Genomic DNA, 15,286 nt, shown 5'->3' with positions numbered 1-15,286 from the left:
TTAGTGCTGAAGGGAACTGTCACCATGAATTCTGTAGGGCTGTCCACTAATCCATAAGAGCATGACAGGGTGGAGATCTCTTCTGAACAGCATGTTGCAAGGTATCCTGATATGCTTAATAATGTTCATGCCTGGGAGTTTGGTGGCCAGTGGAAGTGTTTAAACTTAGAAGAGTGTTCCTGGGGCCATTCTGTAGCAATTCTGGACATGTGGGGTGCTGCTTTCTCCTGCCAGAATTGCCTACGTCCACCAGAATGCACAATGGACATGTGGAGTGTTGCTTTCTCCTGCTGGAATTGCCCAAGTCCAATGTGCCATGTGTCAAAGTTGTATCTGGACTTATCAGGGGTCCCATATCACTCCAACTGCACACACCCCACACCATTACAGAGCCTTTACCAGCTTGAACAGACCCCTGCTGACATGCAGGTTCCATGGATTCATGAGGTTGTCTCCATACCCATACACTTCCATCCACTCAATACAATTTGAAAAAGAGACTTATCCGACCAGGCAACACGTTTCCAGTCGTCAACAGTGCAATGTCGGTGTTGCTGGGCCCAGGCAAGGTGTAAGGCTTTTGTCATGCAGTCATCAAGGGTACACGAGTGGGCCTTCATCTCCGAAAGCCCATATCAATGATGTTTCGTTGAATGGTTCGCACACTGACACTTGTTGACGGTCCAGCACTGAAAGCTGCAATAATATGTGGAAGGGCTGCACTTCTGTCACACTGAATGATTCTCTTCAGTCGTCGTTGGTCCTGTTCCTGTAGGATCTTTTTCTGGCTGCATTGATGTCTGAGATTTGATGTTTTACCAGATTCTTGCTATTCGTATACTCGTGAAATGGTCGTACTGGAAAATCCCCACTTCATCACTACCTCAGAGATGCTCTGTCCCAACACTCAAGCTAACTTAAATCTTGATAACCTGGCATTGCAGCAGCAGTAACCGATCTAACAACTGCAGCAGACACTTGTTGTCTAACATAGATACTGCTGACAGCAGCATCGCATTCTGTCTGTTTACATATCTCTGTATTTGAATATCCATGCCTGTACCAGTTTCTTTGGCACTTCAGTGTATAACATGAACAGAAAGGATTTCAACACACCTCCTTGGCGCACATTCGTGGTTACTTCTACCTCTGTCAACCACTCTCCATCCAACATAACATGCTCCGTCTTCCCTACCATAAAAGTCTTCAATCCAGTGACAAATTTCACTTAACCCCATACAACCACACTTTAAGTGTAGGTGTGGTACTGTCAATCGCTTTTTGTAAGTCAGAAATGTACCTGACTCGCTTGATCCATGTCACGTCAGAAAACAGTTGGGTTTCACATGATCAATATTTTTCCGAATTCATGCTAGTTGGCATAGAGCATGTCATTCTGTTCGAAGTACCTTACTATGTTTGAGTTCAGAATATGTTCTAAGATTCTACAACAAATAGATGTCAAGTATACTGGACAGAAGTTTTGTGGATCACTTCTGCTAGCCTCCTTGTAGACAGCTACGACCTGTGCTTCTTCCAATTATTGAGCACACTTTGTTTTGTTAGAGGGTCCTATGGGTAGATTATAGTTAAGATTTTTAAGTAACACACACCTCTCTGAAATGTTTCCTTTATTCTCATCATAATCAGCCTTCCAATCACCTTTTTCTTATGGGTTTCCAAGAGCCTGCTTTCTTCCACACTTACCACATCCATAGTCTCTTGTAGCTGGCTTACACTAAAACTCAGATCCACTGTCAACCTTCCTGGTGTAAATCCAAAATGTTCCTCTGTTAGTCTACTACCTACCACATGCTTTTTTCCAAGATCTTCTCAAATACCTTTGATTCCTTTTTTTTTTCTTTCTTCAGTTACTGCCTTCCGTACTGTTCTCATGACCTCACAAAACTACTGCAATCCAACAATGCCAGCTGCTCTCACTATTTGCACATGTATTTTATTGAGTCCAGCTGCCTACCGTGCTTTCACACACTTTATAGCTCCTCTACTTCTATCCATGTTAGGCTCATTTTGATATCTGTTGATTTACATCCCCAGGTTGCTCATGTCCACTTTCATATTTCCATTGGCTTTTATTTCAGTTATTTAATCTGATCTGATCTCTCTTACATCAGACCATGCTTGACACACAGTACTTTTTTTACATTACAGTTACCTTACAAATAATAATTTCAATATGACAAATAATATTAAAATGATAGGAGTGTGTATAGAGACAATGTGAGTACATAATACTGACTTTGAACTTTTAGCTAATACCTTAACTTACTTTCCTTCTTTAGTGATCATCCTGACATTTTCCATCATGCACCTCTTCTTACTGTTAACCAAGCCTTCCTACTACCCTCACTGCCCTCATCATCATTTTTGTCCACTCCTCCATCCATTTCATCTTCTCCCCTGCTACCACTTTCTCAGCTGCCCTTCTCACTGTGTTCCTTTCTTGCTACCCAGGAGTCACTGGCAAGGATTCTCTCACCCACCATGTAGGGGTGTATTTTCGATGTTAAAATATATAATGCATTTCCGCTTTCAATTATGTTTGTATGTTTATCAACATTTTAAATATTGTGCAGGAAAAATTCATTCCACCCTCCTATCAAAATGGTTCAAATGGCTCTGAGCACTATGGGATTCAATTTCTGAGGACATCAGTCCCCTAGAACTCAGAACTACTTGAACCTAACAAACCTAAGGACATCACACACATCCATGCCCGAGGCAGGATTCGAACCTGCGACCACAGCGGTCTCGTGGTTCCAGGCTGTAGTGCCTAGAACCGCACGACCACTCTGGCCGGCCAGCCTCCTAGCAATCTTGACAATCAACTTTAAGGTGCAATTACAATCCAATAGCTGTAGTGACAAGCCACACAGCAGTATCCATTGCCTGTCGAATGACACTAAAGCTGCATGTGACCAAAGTGGCCATTTTGTTGTCTGGTGTCGCGTGACTACAGACATGCCACTGGAAGGGCTTGCATTCAGTTACAGTAATGGAATGTCACTGGATAGGTGCACAGATGCTGCCATACAGCTTCTGTCATTACAGCCATCGCACTGGAATCTCACGTTTACTGTGAATACCAATCGTGTTGCAGCCACGTATGTTGCGTAGTTATATTACATATCTTCAAACCGTAGTTGCACAAGATCTTCTGGTCTTTATTCTACAACTCCATTATTTCCAGTCTATGATAGGAAGAGTATACTTCCAATGTTGTTGATTAATGTTTATGCCATTTTTAAAATAATGGGCTTATGACATCTTTGGTCCATTATCTAGGATTCTTTTTCTTTTTTCCTTTCCAAATAGAACACATGACATTCCCTAATGTGGTGCATTCCATGACTCAGCATTTCAGAGGAACTTATACTTTAGCTACATGCTTATGGAATTACTTTACATATAATTAATATGTACTTACTGTACATCTGCAGTGTGATCCAAATCTGAAAAAAAAAGAAAAATATTATTTGTGCTGCATCAAAAAACAAGATGCCTGAAAAATCTACCAGCAGGTGGATAAAAAATATTGGTAAAAACAGGACTCCAGCATATGCAAAGAGCAGCACAACAAACAACCAGTTTTAGTCAGTGAATAGAAGAAAATAAATTCTTTATCTTCAAAATGAAAACTTCAATGGAGTTGCTAACATTGCAGGCAAAATACTAAAGTCTTGAACCACTCACAAGGTGCTGTGTGGTGGCACATAAACTGAAGTGACAAAAATCATGGGATACCTCCCAATATTGCTTGGACTTCCTTTTGGCCGATTTAGTGCTACTACCCAATGTAGCATGGACTCAACAAGTCATTGGAAACCCCATGAGCCTCTGTGGCTGTCCACACTTGCAAAAGTGTTGCAGGCACAAGATTTTTTTGTATGAACTGACCTCTCGATTATATCCCATAAATGTTCAATGGGATTCACGTTGAGTGATCTGGGTGGCCAAATCTTTTGCTTCAATTGTCCAGAATGTCCTTCAAACCCATAGCGAACAACTGAGGCCCAGTGACATGACGCATTGGCATCCAGAAAAATTCCACTGTTGTTCAGCAACAGGAAGTACGTAAATGGCTACAAATGGTCCCCAATCACCAAACATAACCATTTCCAGTCAATGATCAGTTCAGTGGGAGCAGAGGATCTGGTCCATACCATGTGAACCACAACTCACATGATTAAGAAGCCACCACAAGCATGCACAATGCCTTGTTGACAACTTGGGTCTATGGCTTCATGGGGTCTGTGTCATACACTGACCCTACCATTAGCTCCTACCAACTGAAATTGGGACTCGTGTGACCAGGTCATGGTTTCCTTGTCATCTAGTGTCCAACCGATACAGTCATGAGACCACAAGAGGCACTGCATATGATATCATGCTGTTTGCAAAAGCACTCACATCAGTCGCCTGCTGCCAAAGACCATTAATGCTCAATTTTGCCACACTGACCTAATGGTTACATTCATTGTACATTGATTCCCGCAGCTATTTCATGCAGTGTTGCTTGTCTGTTAGCATGGACAACTCTACGCAAATGCCGCTGCTCTCTATTGTTAAATGGAGGCTGTCTGCCACTGTGTTGTCTATGGTACGAGATAATGCTTGAAATTTGGTCATAATACTGAATTCCCTAATATTTCCAAAATGGAATGTCCTGCGAGTCTAGCACCAATTACCATTCCATGTTCAAAGACTTAATTCTTGCTGTGTGTCCATAATCATGTCACATAAATCACCTGTGTGCAAATGATAGCTCCACCAATGCACTGCTCTTTTTATACCTTGTGTATGGGATACTATTGTTATCTGCATATGTGCGTATCATTAAGCCTTGATTTTTGTCATCTCAGTGAATACAGACTGCTTGACAAAATAAGTCAAGCATCCGGAAGAGGTATGACCCACTTATCAATGATTTGGTAGTCCCTCCAACCTGTATGCATGAACTGATTTGGCTGGGAAACCTGTTGTATCCTCTCCTTTAAATGTTGTAACTGGGCCTCGATATCCTAGATACTGGCATTGGGACTGAGTTGACATCCAATCTAGTCCCACCCGTAATTCTTTCAGAGATCACACCAGTCATGCGAATACCTCAACACCACGCAAACATTTCATTTCATAGACACGCTCTCATTTGTGGAAGATCACTGTACCACTGTGCTGTTGAAAAATGGCCCACAATATTGTTGTACAACAAGTGACATGAAGATGCAGGATGTCCATGATGTATCGTTATTTATCACGAGAGATCCCTCAACCACTACCATCCATGACCAGAAATCACACCTGATGGCTCCCTATACCATGACACCAGGCGTAACACTGCTATGCCTCTCCCCAGGTCACTGCCATAGTCACTGACTATGGTCATCCGTGATAGTGTAGAACCACAATTTATCACTGAACGCAACATGATATCATTCATCAAACCACACTTCCATGTCATGGCACCATACAAAACGCAGCTGTTTGTGCTGTGGTGTTTATAGCAGCCTACACATGGGACAGTAATTCTCTACTTTGGCTGCTGCTAGTTTTTGACTAATGGAGTGGGATGACAGAATGTTGCAAAGAATTCATTACTTGTTTCAGATGGTAAGTGCAGATGTGAAGGGGTTACAAGGCACTTGGTGCACAATACTATGATCCCCCCTTGTGGTAGTCAGACATGGTTAACCAGAACCTTGATGAGTATGTCTGCCCTCAGGTTCCCACGCAGTCCAACACCAGGCCAATGTCACACCAGAATGCTTCCAAAAGTCTCGATATCGCACGAGTCAACCAGCCAGCAAAATGGAGACCCACAGTGAGACCCCTTTCAAACTGCCAGGTGCTGATAACATGGTCTCACACGAGTACGCAGCATCTCCATGTCCTTCACATTGATCAATCAACAAGTGAAGCTGTTCATGCTCCTTATATACCCTAACAGGCCGGGTAACACCACTAAATATGTAAATATGAACAACACTAAACATACTCCAGTGGTCATTCTACTTGGGAGAGTGAATTGCAACCCATTCACTTATATACCCACCAACAGTATGTACATGTGTGAAGTTACACTTACATCTCACTACGTCTTGTTATTTCCTGTTCTCTTTGTTTCACTTTGCTATCTGAATATTTACAGAAGTGGAAATGTGCCATAAAGTACACCTACTACTACTGCTACAGTTTTTAGTACAGAAGAACATGACTATAAAGAGCACTTTTGAGTGACATACATTTTTTCAAAAAAATCACTACGAACAAATTTAAAAACTTACTACAGAAATCAGTTTAAAACCAGAGGAAGTGAGGAAAACTTCACAACCTTTGAAATGGAATATGGTATACAATCAGCAGGTCTATCGTTCCTACAAGTCATTCAAAACAATGTATAACAACTTTGCCATGCCTCTCCTGTCCAAAATATCACTGGGAATTGTCAAAATTGATAACAGTTCAGCTGTTGCTATGAAAATTGCATACCACATACAACAGACATTTTGTTGGTATGTACATCATTTTAAGGTTTTCCAGCATCATACTTCCTAAATTCATCTTGTGTACAAAGTATTAGAATCTCTAAGAGGCATTTGGTACAATTACCTTTGAGCCCTAACAGTTTTGCCAAAAATATTCATTCTTGATCAGAGGAATTTTATGTTGGCACATGCCCCAATCATCCACACTCATTGTGTCATGGGTAATTTCCAAGACGCCTTGTGTATCAAAGTAGCACCCTCACTGCGGGTGATACATACTGAATGCCAAACTGTCAAGGCACACTGAGTAAAAGGATCAATGATTTTAGTTAAATTACAGGGAAGGTAGGTGGATCAATGTTTATTAAAAATAGAGTAACATATTTGATATATTTATTAAACATTGATCCACTTATCTTGTCCCACAATTTAATTAAAAATCATTGATCCACCTACCTTCTTCCACAATTAAAAGCATGACTATTAATAATGTTATACCACATTCTCTTGTCAACGTGCAGACTCTGCACCTCGACACTCGGGTGTTCAACATGAATCGTTCGCAGTGAGGGCACAACTTCAGTTCCCAAGGCTTCTAGGAAACTATTGTGGCATGTTTTCCAGATACTGCCACAGATACGCAAAAGTGACAAACTGCAACAAACACACAATTTGAATAATTAGGTCATAAAGTATCAGAAATGACACTGAAGATATTTGCCTTGAGACAAGTACCACCCCACATTGTTTTACTTAAAGAATATGATGTAGAGATATTTATGAAGTCTCTTGTGACAGAGCCCTTAGATAAAATAGCAAGCTCTTGACGACAGTCCATATCGTCCACCTTCAGCTACCTCCAAGGCAATATCTGACATTTTGAACACTAGTAAGGCTTCCACTTTTATGCTCAAGGAACACACCATATTGTTTGGCTTATAATGTCAAGACATCACACAAAATGCAAACCCCCCCAGTGCACACAGATTACATTTGCACTTGCTGCTTAGTGTGACTTGTAGTGCCATTCAAAACAGACAGTAAACTTCAGGATCAGGATCGTTCATCTGTGAGTTTCCTTTGACAAACACCTGCTACTGTGAACTGCTGAGTGTATGACCTGTGTCTCTGTTACAGTTTCCCCACAATCTAATTTCAAACAGATTCTCAGCAGTTTAAAACAATGACTATAAAACTCCAATGTGTTAACACTTTTTCCAGTTTCTGACATGCTTTTTCAGCTCAGCAATACTCCACATAAGCTGCTTAACATAACTGCTGCAATGTGCGAAATCACTAGGACCCTCAGGCAGAGATCTTTTACAGGTTACAACATTTCCATTTAATTTTTCTTGGGGGCTGGAAGCCAGGGCTGATGTGGCGCCCATTCAAGACCAGATTTAACTTTCTCACTGTAGCATTGCAAAAAACATATAGGTCAGTATGCATCCACCAACCTTGCACGTAAGTCAATTATTGACACTTACAATTTGCCACTGTGAAAATGCCAAGAATTCTAAAATGTTTCAAGAACCTAAAAGCAGCTAAGAACAGCCTGGGTGAAGCCAGAGTCAGCTTCACGATTTCCTTCCTATTTATCAAAGAACCAGTAGAAGAAAGATTTACTGGCCAATCATTTCATAACTGACAGAACACCAATATCTTTCCTGTTGTCACCAGCTGCTAATTCTTTCATGGAGGATTTCAACACAGCTCCACTCCATTTACCAGGAATCTTCAATCATGAAGAACATGCATTTTAACTTGGCTGCAGGACAATAGTGTGCTGCAGCAGTTCATTGACCACATTAACGTTACACCTACACATAAGATTTGCTGTAGAGATGGCAAAGAATCGAAGTTGGCTTTCTTAGCTGTATTAGTTGAATGGAAACAAGGTGAAAGGTTGGCCATAGAGCATACAGCAAGCTCACTCATATAGGGTAGAATCTCTGCAGGTGTAACTTGCATCATCCAGCTCAGAAGAGCATGGGAAATTTCCTCTCTTGCGAAACTTGTTAACGACAATCACCAATCTTCCTCTGGTACAAAATGATTTATGGTGAATGGATGAAGTTATATTCTTTTCAAAATGCATCTGATGTGGTAAAGACCTACGCACAGTAATAGCTATAACTCTTCAAGCTACTCCGATTCTGTAATCATGTCATAACGTTAAAAGATTACTGTAGGTTATGGTCAGATTGTGTACACGAAGTTATTTCATTGTTGTTGTTGTTGTAGTCTTCAGTCCAGAGGCTGGTTTGATGCAGCTCTCCATACTACTCTATCCTGTGCAAGGTTCTTCATCTCCCAGTACCTACTGCAAACTACAGCCTTCTGAATCTGTTTAAAGTATTCCTCTCTTGGTCTCCCTCTACAATTTTTACCCTCCATGCTGCCCTCCAATACTCAATTGGTGATCACTTGATGGCTCAGAACATGCCCCACCAACCGATCCCTTCTTACTTCTGTAAAATATCTGGGAGTATGCGTACGGAACGATTTGAAGTGGAATGATCATATAAAACTAATTGTTGGTAAGGCGGGTACCAGGTTGAGATTCATTGGGAGAGTGCTTAGAAAATGTAGTCCATCAACAAAGGAGGTGGCTTACAAAACACTCGTTCGACCTATACTTGAGTATTGCTCATCAGTGTGGGATCCGTACCAGGTCGGGTTGACGGAGGAGATAGAGAAGATCCAAAGAAGAGCGGCGCGTTTCGTCACTGGGTTATTTGGTAACCGTGATAGCGTTACGGAGATGTTTAATAAACTCAAGTGGCAGACTCTGCAAGAGAGGCGCTCTGCATCGCGGTGTAGCTTGCTCGCCAGGTTTCGAGAGGGTGCGTTTCTGGATGAGGTATCGAATATATTGCTTCCCCCTACTTATACTTCCCGAGGAGATCACGAATGTAAAATTAGAGAGATTAGAGCGCGCATGGAGGCTTTCAGACAGTTGTTCTACCCGCGAACCATACGCGACTGGAACAGGAAAGGGAGGTAATGACAGTGGCACGTAAAGTGCCCTCCGCCACACACCGTTGGGTGGCTTGCGGAGTATCAATGTAGATGTAGATGACGAAACGCGCCGCTCTTCTTTGGATCTTCTCTATCTCCTCCGTCAACCCGATCTGGTACGGATCCCACACTGATGAGCAATACTCAAGTATAGGTGGAACGAGTGTTTTGTAAGCCACCTCCTTTGTTGATGGACTACATTTTCTAAGGACTCTCCCAATGAATCTCAACCTGGTACCCGCCTTACCAACAATTAATTTTATATGATCATTCCACTTCAAATCGTTCCACACGCTTACTCCCAGATATTTTACAGAAGTAACTGCTACCAGTGTTTGTTCCGCTATCATATAATCATCCATTTCCCTTTTTAAATTTTCTAACCTACCTGCCCGATTAAGGGATCTGACATTCCACACTCCGATCCGTAGAATGCCACTTTTCTTTCTCCTGATAACAATGTCCTCCTGCGTAGTCCCCGCCTGGAGATCCGAATGGGGGACTATTTGACCTCCGGAATATTTTACCCAAGAGGACGCCATTATCATTTAACCATACAGTGAAGCTGCATGCCCCCGGGAAAAATTATGGCTTGTAGTTTCCCCTTGCTTTCAGCCGTTTGCAGTACCAGCACAGCAAGGCTGTTTTGGTTAGTGTTACAAGGCCACATCAGTCAACCATCCAGACTGTCTACTGAAAAGGCTGCTGCCCCTCTTCAGGAACCACATGTTTGTCTGGCCTCTCAACAGATACCCCTCCATTGTGGTTGCACCTACAGCCTTCCCACCAACGGCAAGGTCCATGGTTCATTTGGGGGGGGGGGGGGGGGGGGGGGGGGGGGTATTTCATGAATGAAAATATTTCTTTTGACAAACTACGTACACAGTATGAATCATATGTACATATAATATGGGGATAATGAAGATACATAAAATAAGTAATAAGAATAAAATGGGACGACTAGAATGTGAAGAACTGCGCACATTGGGCGACAAAAAAGCTTTCAAAGTAGGCATTCCGTTTGAAAAGCTACAAATCACACAAGAACCAGAATTCTGGCCAGAAAACATAAAATTACGTCGATTTCGTTTCCCAAGACGATCAATGTAAGAGGGAGCAGAGCTCAACTAAACTAAGAAGAAAACCAGAAGAGCAAGAAATAAAAGCAGTCTTGTGGAATACAGAGGGAGTAAAAAGTGCTCTTAATCTAACACCAACAGACATTCTGCAAAACTCAGATCTGGCAATTCTAACAGAAACCTTCCTGATAGACAGCTGGCAACATACAGATTTCTACAATCATCACCTAATGGCAAAGAAGGGAGAAAGAGGACAACCCATGGGAGGAATATCTAACCTACTGAAACCCTGGATGACCAACACCAAAAAAATCATAAAACAAGAAAATAGTATGCTAGTAGAAGCAGCAAACATAAATATAACTGCAGCCTATTTTAAACTGCACACAAATGCTGTATAAATAATTGACGAAATAGTCACGCTCACCAAACATTGCGACAGCAAACCCACCATTATTGCAGGCGATCTCAACTGCAGAATAGACTCAGAAAACTATAAAACAAAACTAGTCATTGAAACCCTAGAAGAAGATGGTTTCACCCTACTTAACGATAGACAGATACTTACATACATATGCCACAATGGGAAAAGCACCATTGATATCGTATTAACAAGAGGAGAAATAGAAGGAAGTATTCAACCAAATGGCATGACTCCATTACTCCTATACGAAAGCATATTCCAATGAAGATAAAAATAAATATCATCACGTTACCACCAGCAAGAAAGACCCACCAAATCACACAAAGAAAAATTGATATAGAAAAATTAACAAACCAGCAAGAACAATTAACACATATAGAAACTGTAATAGAGGAAGGAGACCTTGAAAAAGCAACAGACCAAATAGAAGACCTCCTAAAAAATTCAGTGATACAAACAAACCCAAAAACAAGGACAGCAAAAAGATGGTTTGATGCTGAATGCTACAGCAAAAGGAACACTGTTCTAGGAACGCTCCACAGATTAAGAAACCAGCACGACAAGGAAACATACAAACTGTACGCAGAAGAGAGGAGAATCTACAAAAAACTAATAGAAGAGAAGAAAAAAGAATACATAGAAAGAGAGGCAAAAAGAGAAGTGGATGAAGCAGAGAAAGACCCATACATAGCAGCAAGTCCAAGAAAAATGGCTCATACACCAAATATAGACATGAAGGAATGGGAAGACCACTTCAGTAAGATACCGAACAAACGAGGAATCAAAACATCCCCAAAGAAAGAGAAACAACATCAAACTAAAGAAAAAGACAATATATGGGAACCTCTAAATGAAGAAGATGTGAAAGAAGTAATAAAAGCACTGAAGAACAAGAAAGGAACAGGACCCAAAAATATATATAATGAACGGAAATACGGAAGCGTCCGATCCCACCCGTCTGCTTTGACCCATGACGTCACAAATATGGCGGAAACAAAAACAAACACACACACTTTCCACAAGAAGCCTAATGACACTAACGGGACAAGTGCGGGAAATGGGGTGTTTTGGGTGGGGGGGCAAAATAAATATAAACAAATTTAGACGCCTTGCGTAGCTACAACGTGTAAGTGAAGACAGCCATGCATGAATACCCACCCACCTCCCCAGGGTCGTAACCCCTGCAACCCATAGAAGATAAAGATGCTTCAGTAGCTGATTAGTGTTTGTCTTTTTAAAAAAAAATCTCACGGGATAGAACGAACAGATCAGAAAGATAAATATAATAAACTAAAACAGAAATTCGAGGAAACAGATAATTAAAATAAGTAATAAGTGTTTTTAAATTTTAAAAAAAAATCTCACGAGATAGAACGAACAGATCAGAAAAGTAAATAAAATAAGATATAACAGAACTGGAGACAGCCACACTCAAACCAAACTCCGCGCCGTCATGACGTTACACACGACAACACCCTTACGTCACGGGTCAAAGCCGACGCGTGGGATCGGACGCTTCTGTCGACCCATAATGAACATATAAAAGATGCAAAAGAGGCTCTCCAACACATGTGGACCAAACTATTTAACAAATGCCTGGAACTTGGAAGAATTCCGACACAACGGAGACACTCGACAATAAAAGTTCTCTACAAAGGTAGAGGAGACCCAATGGACCCAAAGAAGTACAGAGGCATAGCCCTAGAAAAAACTCAATTCAAGAGGTTTTCAAAGATAATTACACAAAAAATCCAAGCCTCTGCGGACAGTCATCTCCCAGAACGACAAATGGGTTTCAGATCTGGAAGATCAACACTTACGGCAGTCAGGCTTCTTCTAAACAACATCGACGAAGCGCTACAAAAGAAACAAATGTTCTACACATTGTTCATAGACTTTACCAAAGCCTTAGACCTACTGGAAAGAGATCTCATAACCGAAAACTGGAAAACACAATGGGAGAAGATAGTGTATGGGCAAGAATAATCAAGTCAATCCTCGAATACAACTTAATCACAATATCAGACAAACTCTCTTTTTCGAACCCCGTTCTGCAATCGAACAGAGTCTTACAGGGTGACCCAATGAGCCCTTTGCTATACATTCTTGCCACTGAAGAAGTACTCCGAATTGGAGAAAGTGAAGACGATGTATATGTACATGCGTATGCATACGCTGACGACATAGCCGTAAGTTCAACAGATATACAGAAGCTGCAGAGAATCATTGAAAAAAATAGACAAATGGTGCAGGGAACACAAACTACAGATAAACATAACAAAGACAGAAATGGTAATTTTCAAAAAAGGAGGCAAAACACCCAAGAAGGCGGAAATCAGCATCAGAGGACAAAAAATAAAAATCTCATCAGACTTTAAATAACTAGGAGTGACATTGCAACCAACAGCCAAATGCTTCACAAAACATACAACAGAACGTGCAGCCCAAGCAATAATAGCAATACAGGACATCAAAAACATCCGCCTACTCAGTCTAGAAACAGCCATGAAATTATTCAACACAAAAATCTTGCCAATCCTGGCCTATGAGATGGAGGTTATGTGGGACCACCTGACAGAAAAAAAATCTAGAAACACTAGAAAAGGTAAAATCGACTTATCTAAAAAGAGCACTAGGTCTCTCATAGACAACAAAACCTAGACTAGTGTACCTGCTACCGAGTGAGACGTTCCTAATTGAAGACATCATACTTCGATATATTATGCCACACACCAGGGCTTCCAGAAAGCAACTGAATATCAAGGAGGGCAAACGAGAAAAAATATGGCACCGAAGCAATGACGAACCGCTCATGGACAGCACCAAAGTTCGAACAGCGACATGTCGAAACTACACTTTCTAATCACGGCTTTCATCATCTAATCTGCAAAAACAAAACTTATCACAACCCAACCACAACATGTGTATGTTAACTGTGTAACGAAGCCTGTGAACGATATCACATAGAACTGTGCAGTGAAAGAGCGAAATCGATATATGAATATGTAAAAATGTAAATGTAAAATGTTAAGCAAAGTAACTGTATATGGATATTTGGCTGCAATTTATTACATAAAATAAGTAATTGCAATACAAATACAACAATCTGGTACTCACGCAACACGGCACGTATTCTGAAGGCAAGTGCCTCTTCTATCAAGGCATGCCTCTACGGCGATTTTCAAGGGCTGCCATCACAGACGACATACAAATACATCTGTGATGTATGATAAAGATGCTTGTGCGTGACTCTCTTCCCAGCGCAAAACATGTCATAACATGTTTATATTTACCTCCTATTAGTAACACTTCAAAACTGAAACACTAACATGCAGCCAAATCCAGACTGCACCTGCATTGTCAGTATAAATAGAAATGCTGTTACACACCAGCCACTGACGACTGATCATTTTCGGACACAATGGTCTTCACTCACATTCATATTTCACAGGCGGCAGCTTTAAATCCTCCTCTGTAAATTCCTCCATGGCCTTTGTATTGTGTTACATATAACCATGCAACATTGACAGCGACACTTCAAAATACACAGATAATAGATACATTTAACTTTATCAACGCAAAGATACTAATCACATTCTTATAGAAAAGCTTAGCTTCCATAGGCATGTATTACTTGCACGCACGTTAACTTCACAACCTGTTGGGTAAGACGAGCAACATGTGGAAGCAGCCTGCTTGCACACTGTCATGTGCACGTTACGAAAGCTGAAAGGTGCTTTAACTTTCTTAAGCCAGGTTTCCACCGGCATGAATTCCTTAAAAGTGCATACCTCCACCTCCTTTTGGATAGGTACTGTAAGTCAACGTATATGTGGAGAAACTCAATTTGCACACAGTCATGCCAACTCACACGTAAGTTAAAAAGTGCTCTACTTTCTTGCATAATGGCGCTACTCCCAGCATCGCCCACGAGCTTCGGCAGCGACTACTGGATGGGTCAGCTGTCATTCTGCTCAGATTCGTTCGACAGCACAGGTCTAGAATCGTTTGTTTATGCACGTAAAAGCTAGCGTCATGCCAAAATAACCTGCTTAGTCTACAACTATGTAAATTAATCTTTTCTCAAGTAGCAAAATGTTCATCAGTGCTGTGATATAAATATCATTCTAATATTCAGCAACTTCTTATTATTACTAATCTGTCATAAAGTAACATGCCATGGTTTGAAGCGATGAAATTGATAAAAAGTATTGTACCTGAAAGAGCGAACTTGCTGAGGTTCGTATTACTGCAGA

General features: G+C 41.1%; 1 protein-coding gene across 1 annotated transcript in view; it reads right to left on the bottom strand.

The window, feature by feature from the left end:
• The window catches only part of LOC124596552 (protein archease-like), a 116,071-nt gene extending 101,481 nt beyond the window's left edge, over positions 1-14,590 (bottom strand). The window contains exons 1-2 of the mRNA XM_047135736.1: positions 14,467-14,590; positions 3,449-3,473 (exon numbers count right to left, since the gene is read on the bottom strand). Of these exons, the coding sequence (XP_046991692.1) occupies positions 3,449-3,473; positions 14,467-14,518 (77 nt within the window). The 5' untranslated portion in view covers positions 14,519-14,590. The remainder of the gene's footprint in view (positions 1-3,448; positions 3,474-14,466) is intronic.
• Between the last annotated feature and the right edge of the window lie 696 nt (positions 14,591-15,286).

Source organism: Schistocerca americana, chromosome 2 (assembly GCF_021461395.2).
Source record: "Schistocerca americana isolate TAMUIC-IGC-003095 chromosome 2, iqSchAmer2.1, whole genome shotgun sequence".
Lineage (NCBI taxonomy): Eukaryota > Metazoa > Arthropoda > Insecta > Orthoptera > Acrididae > Schistocerca > Schistocerca americana.
This window is presented reverse-complemented; position numbering and strand designations above follow the sequence as displayed.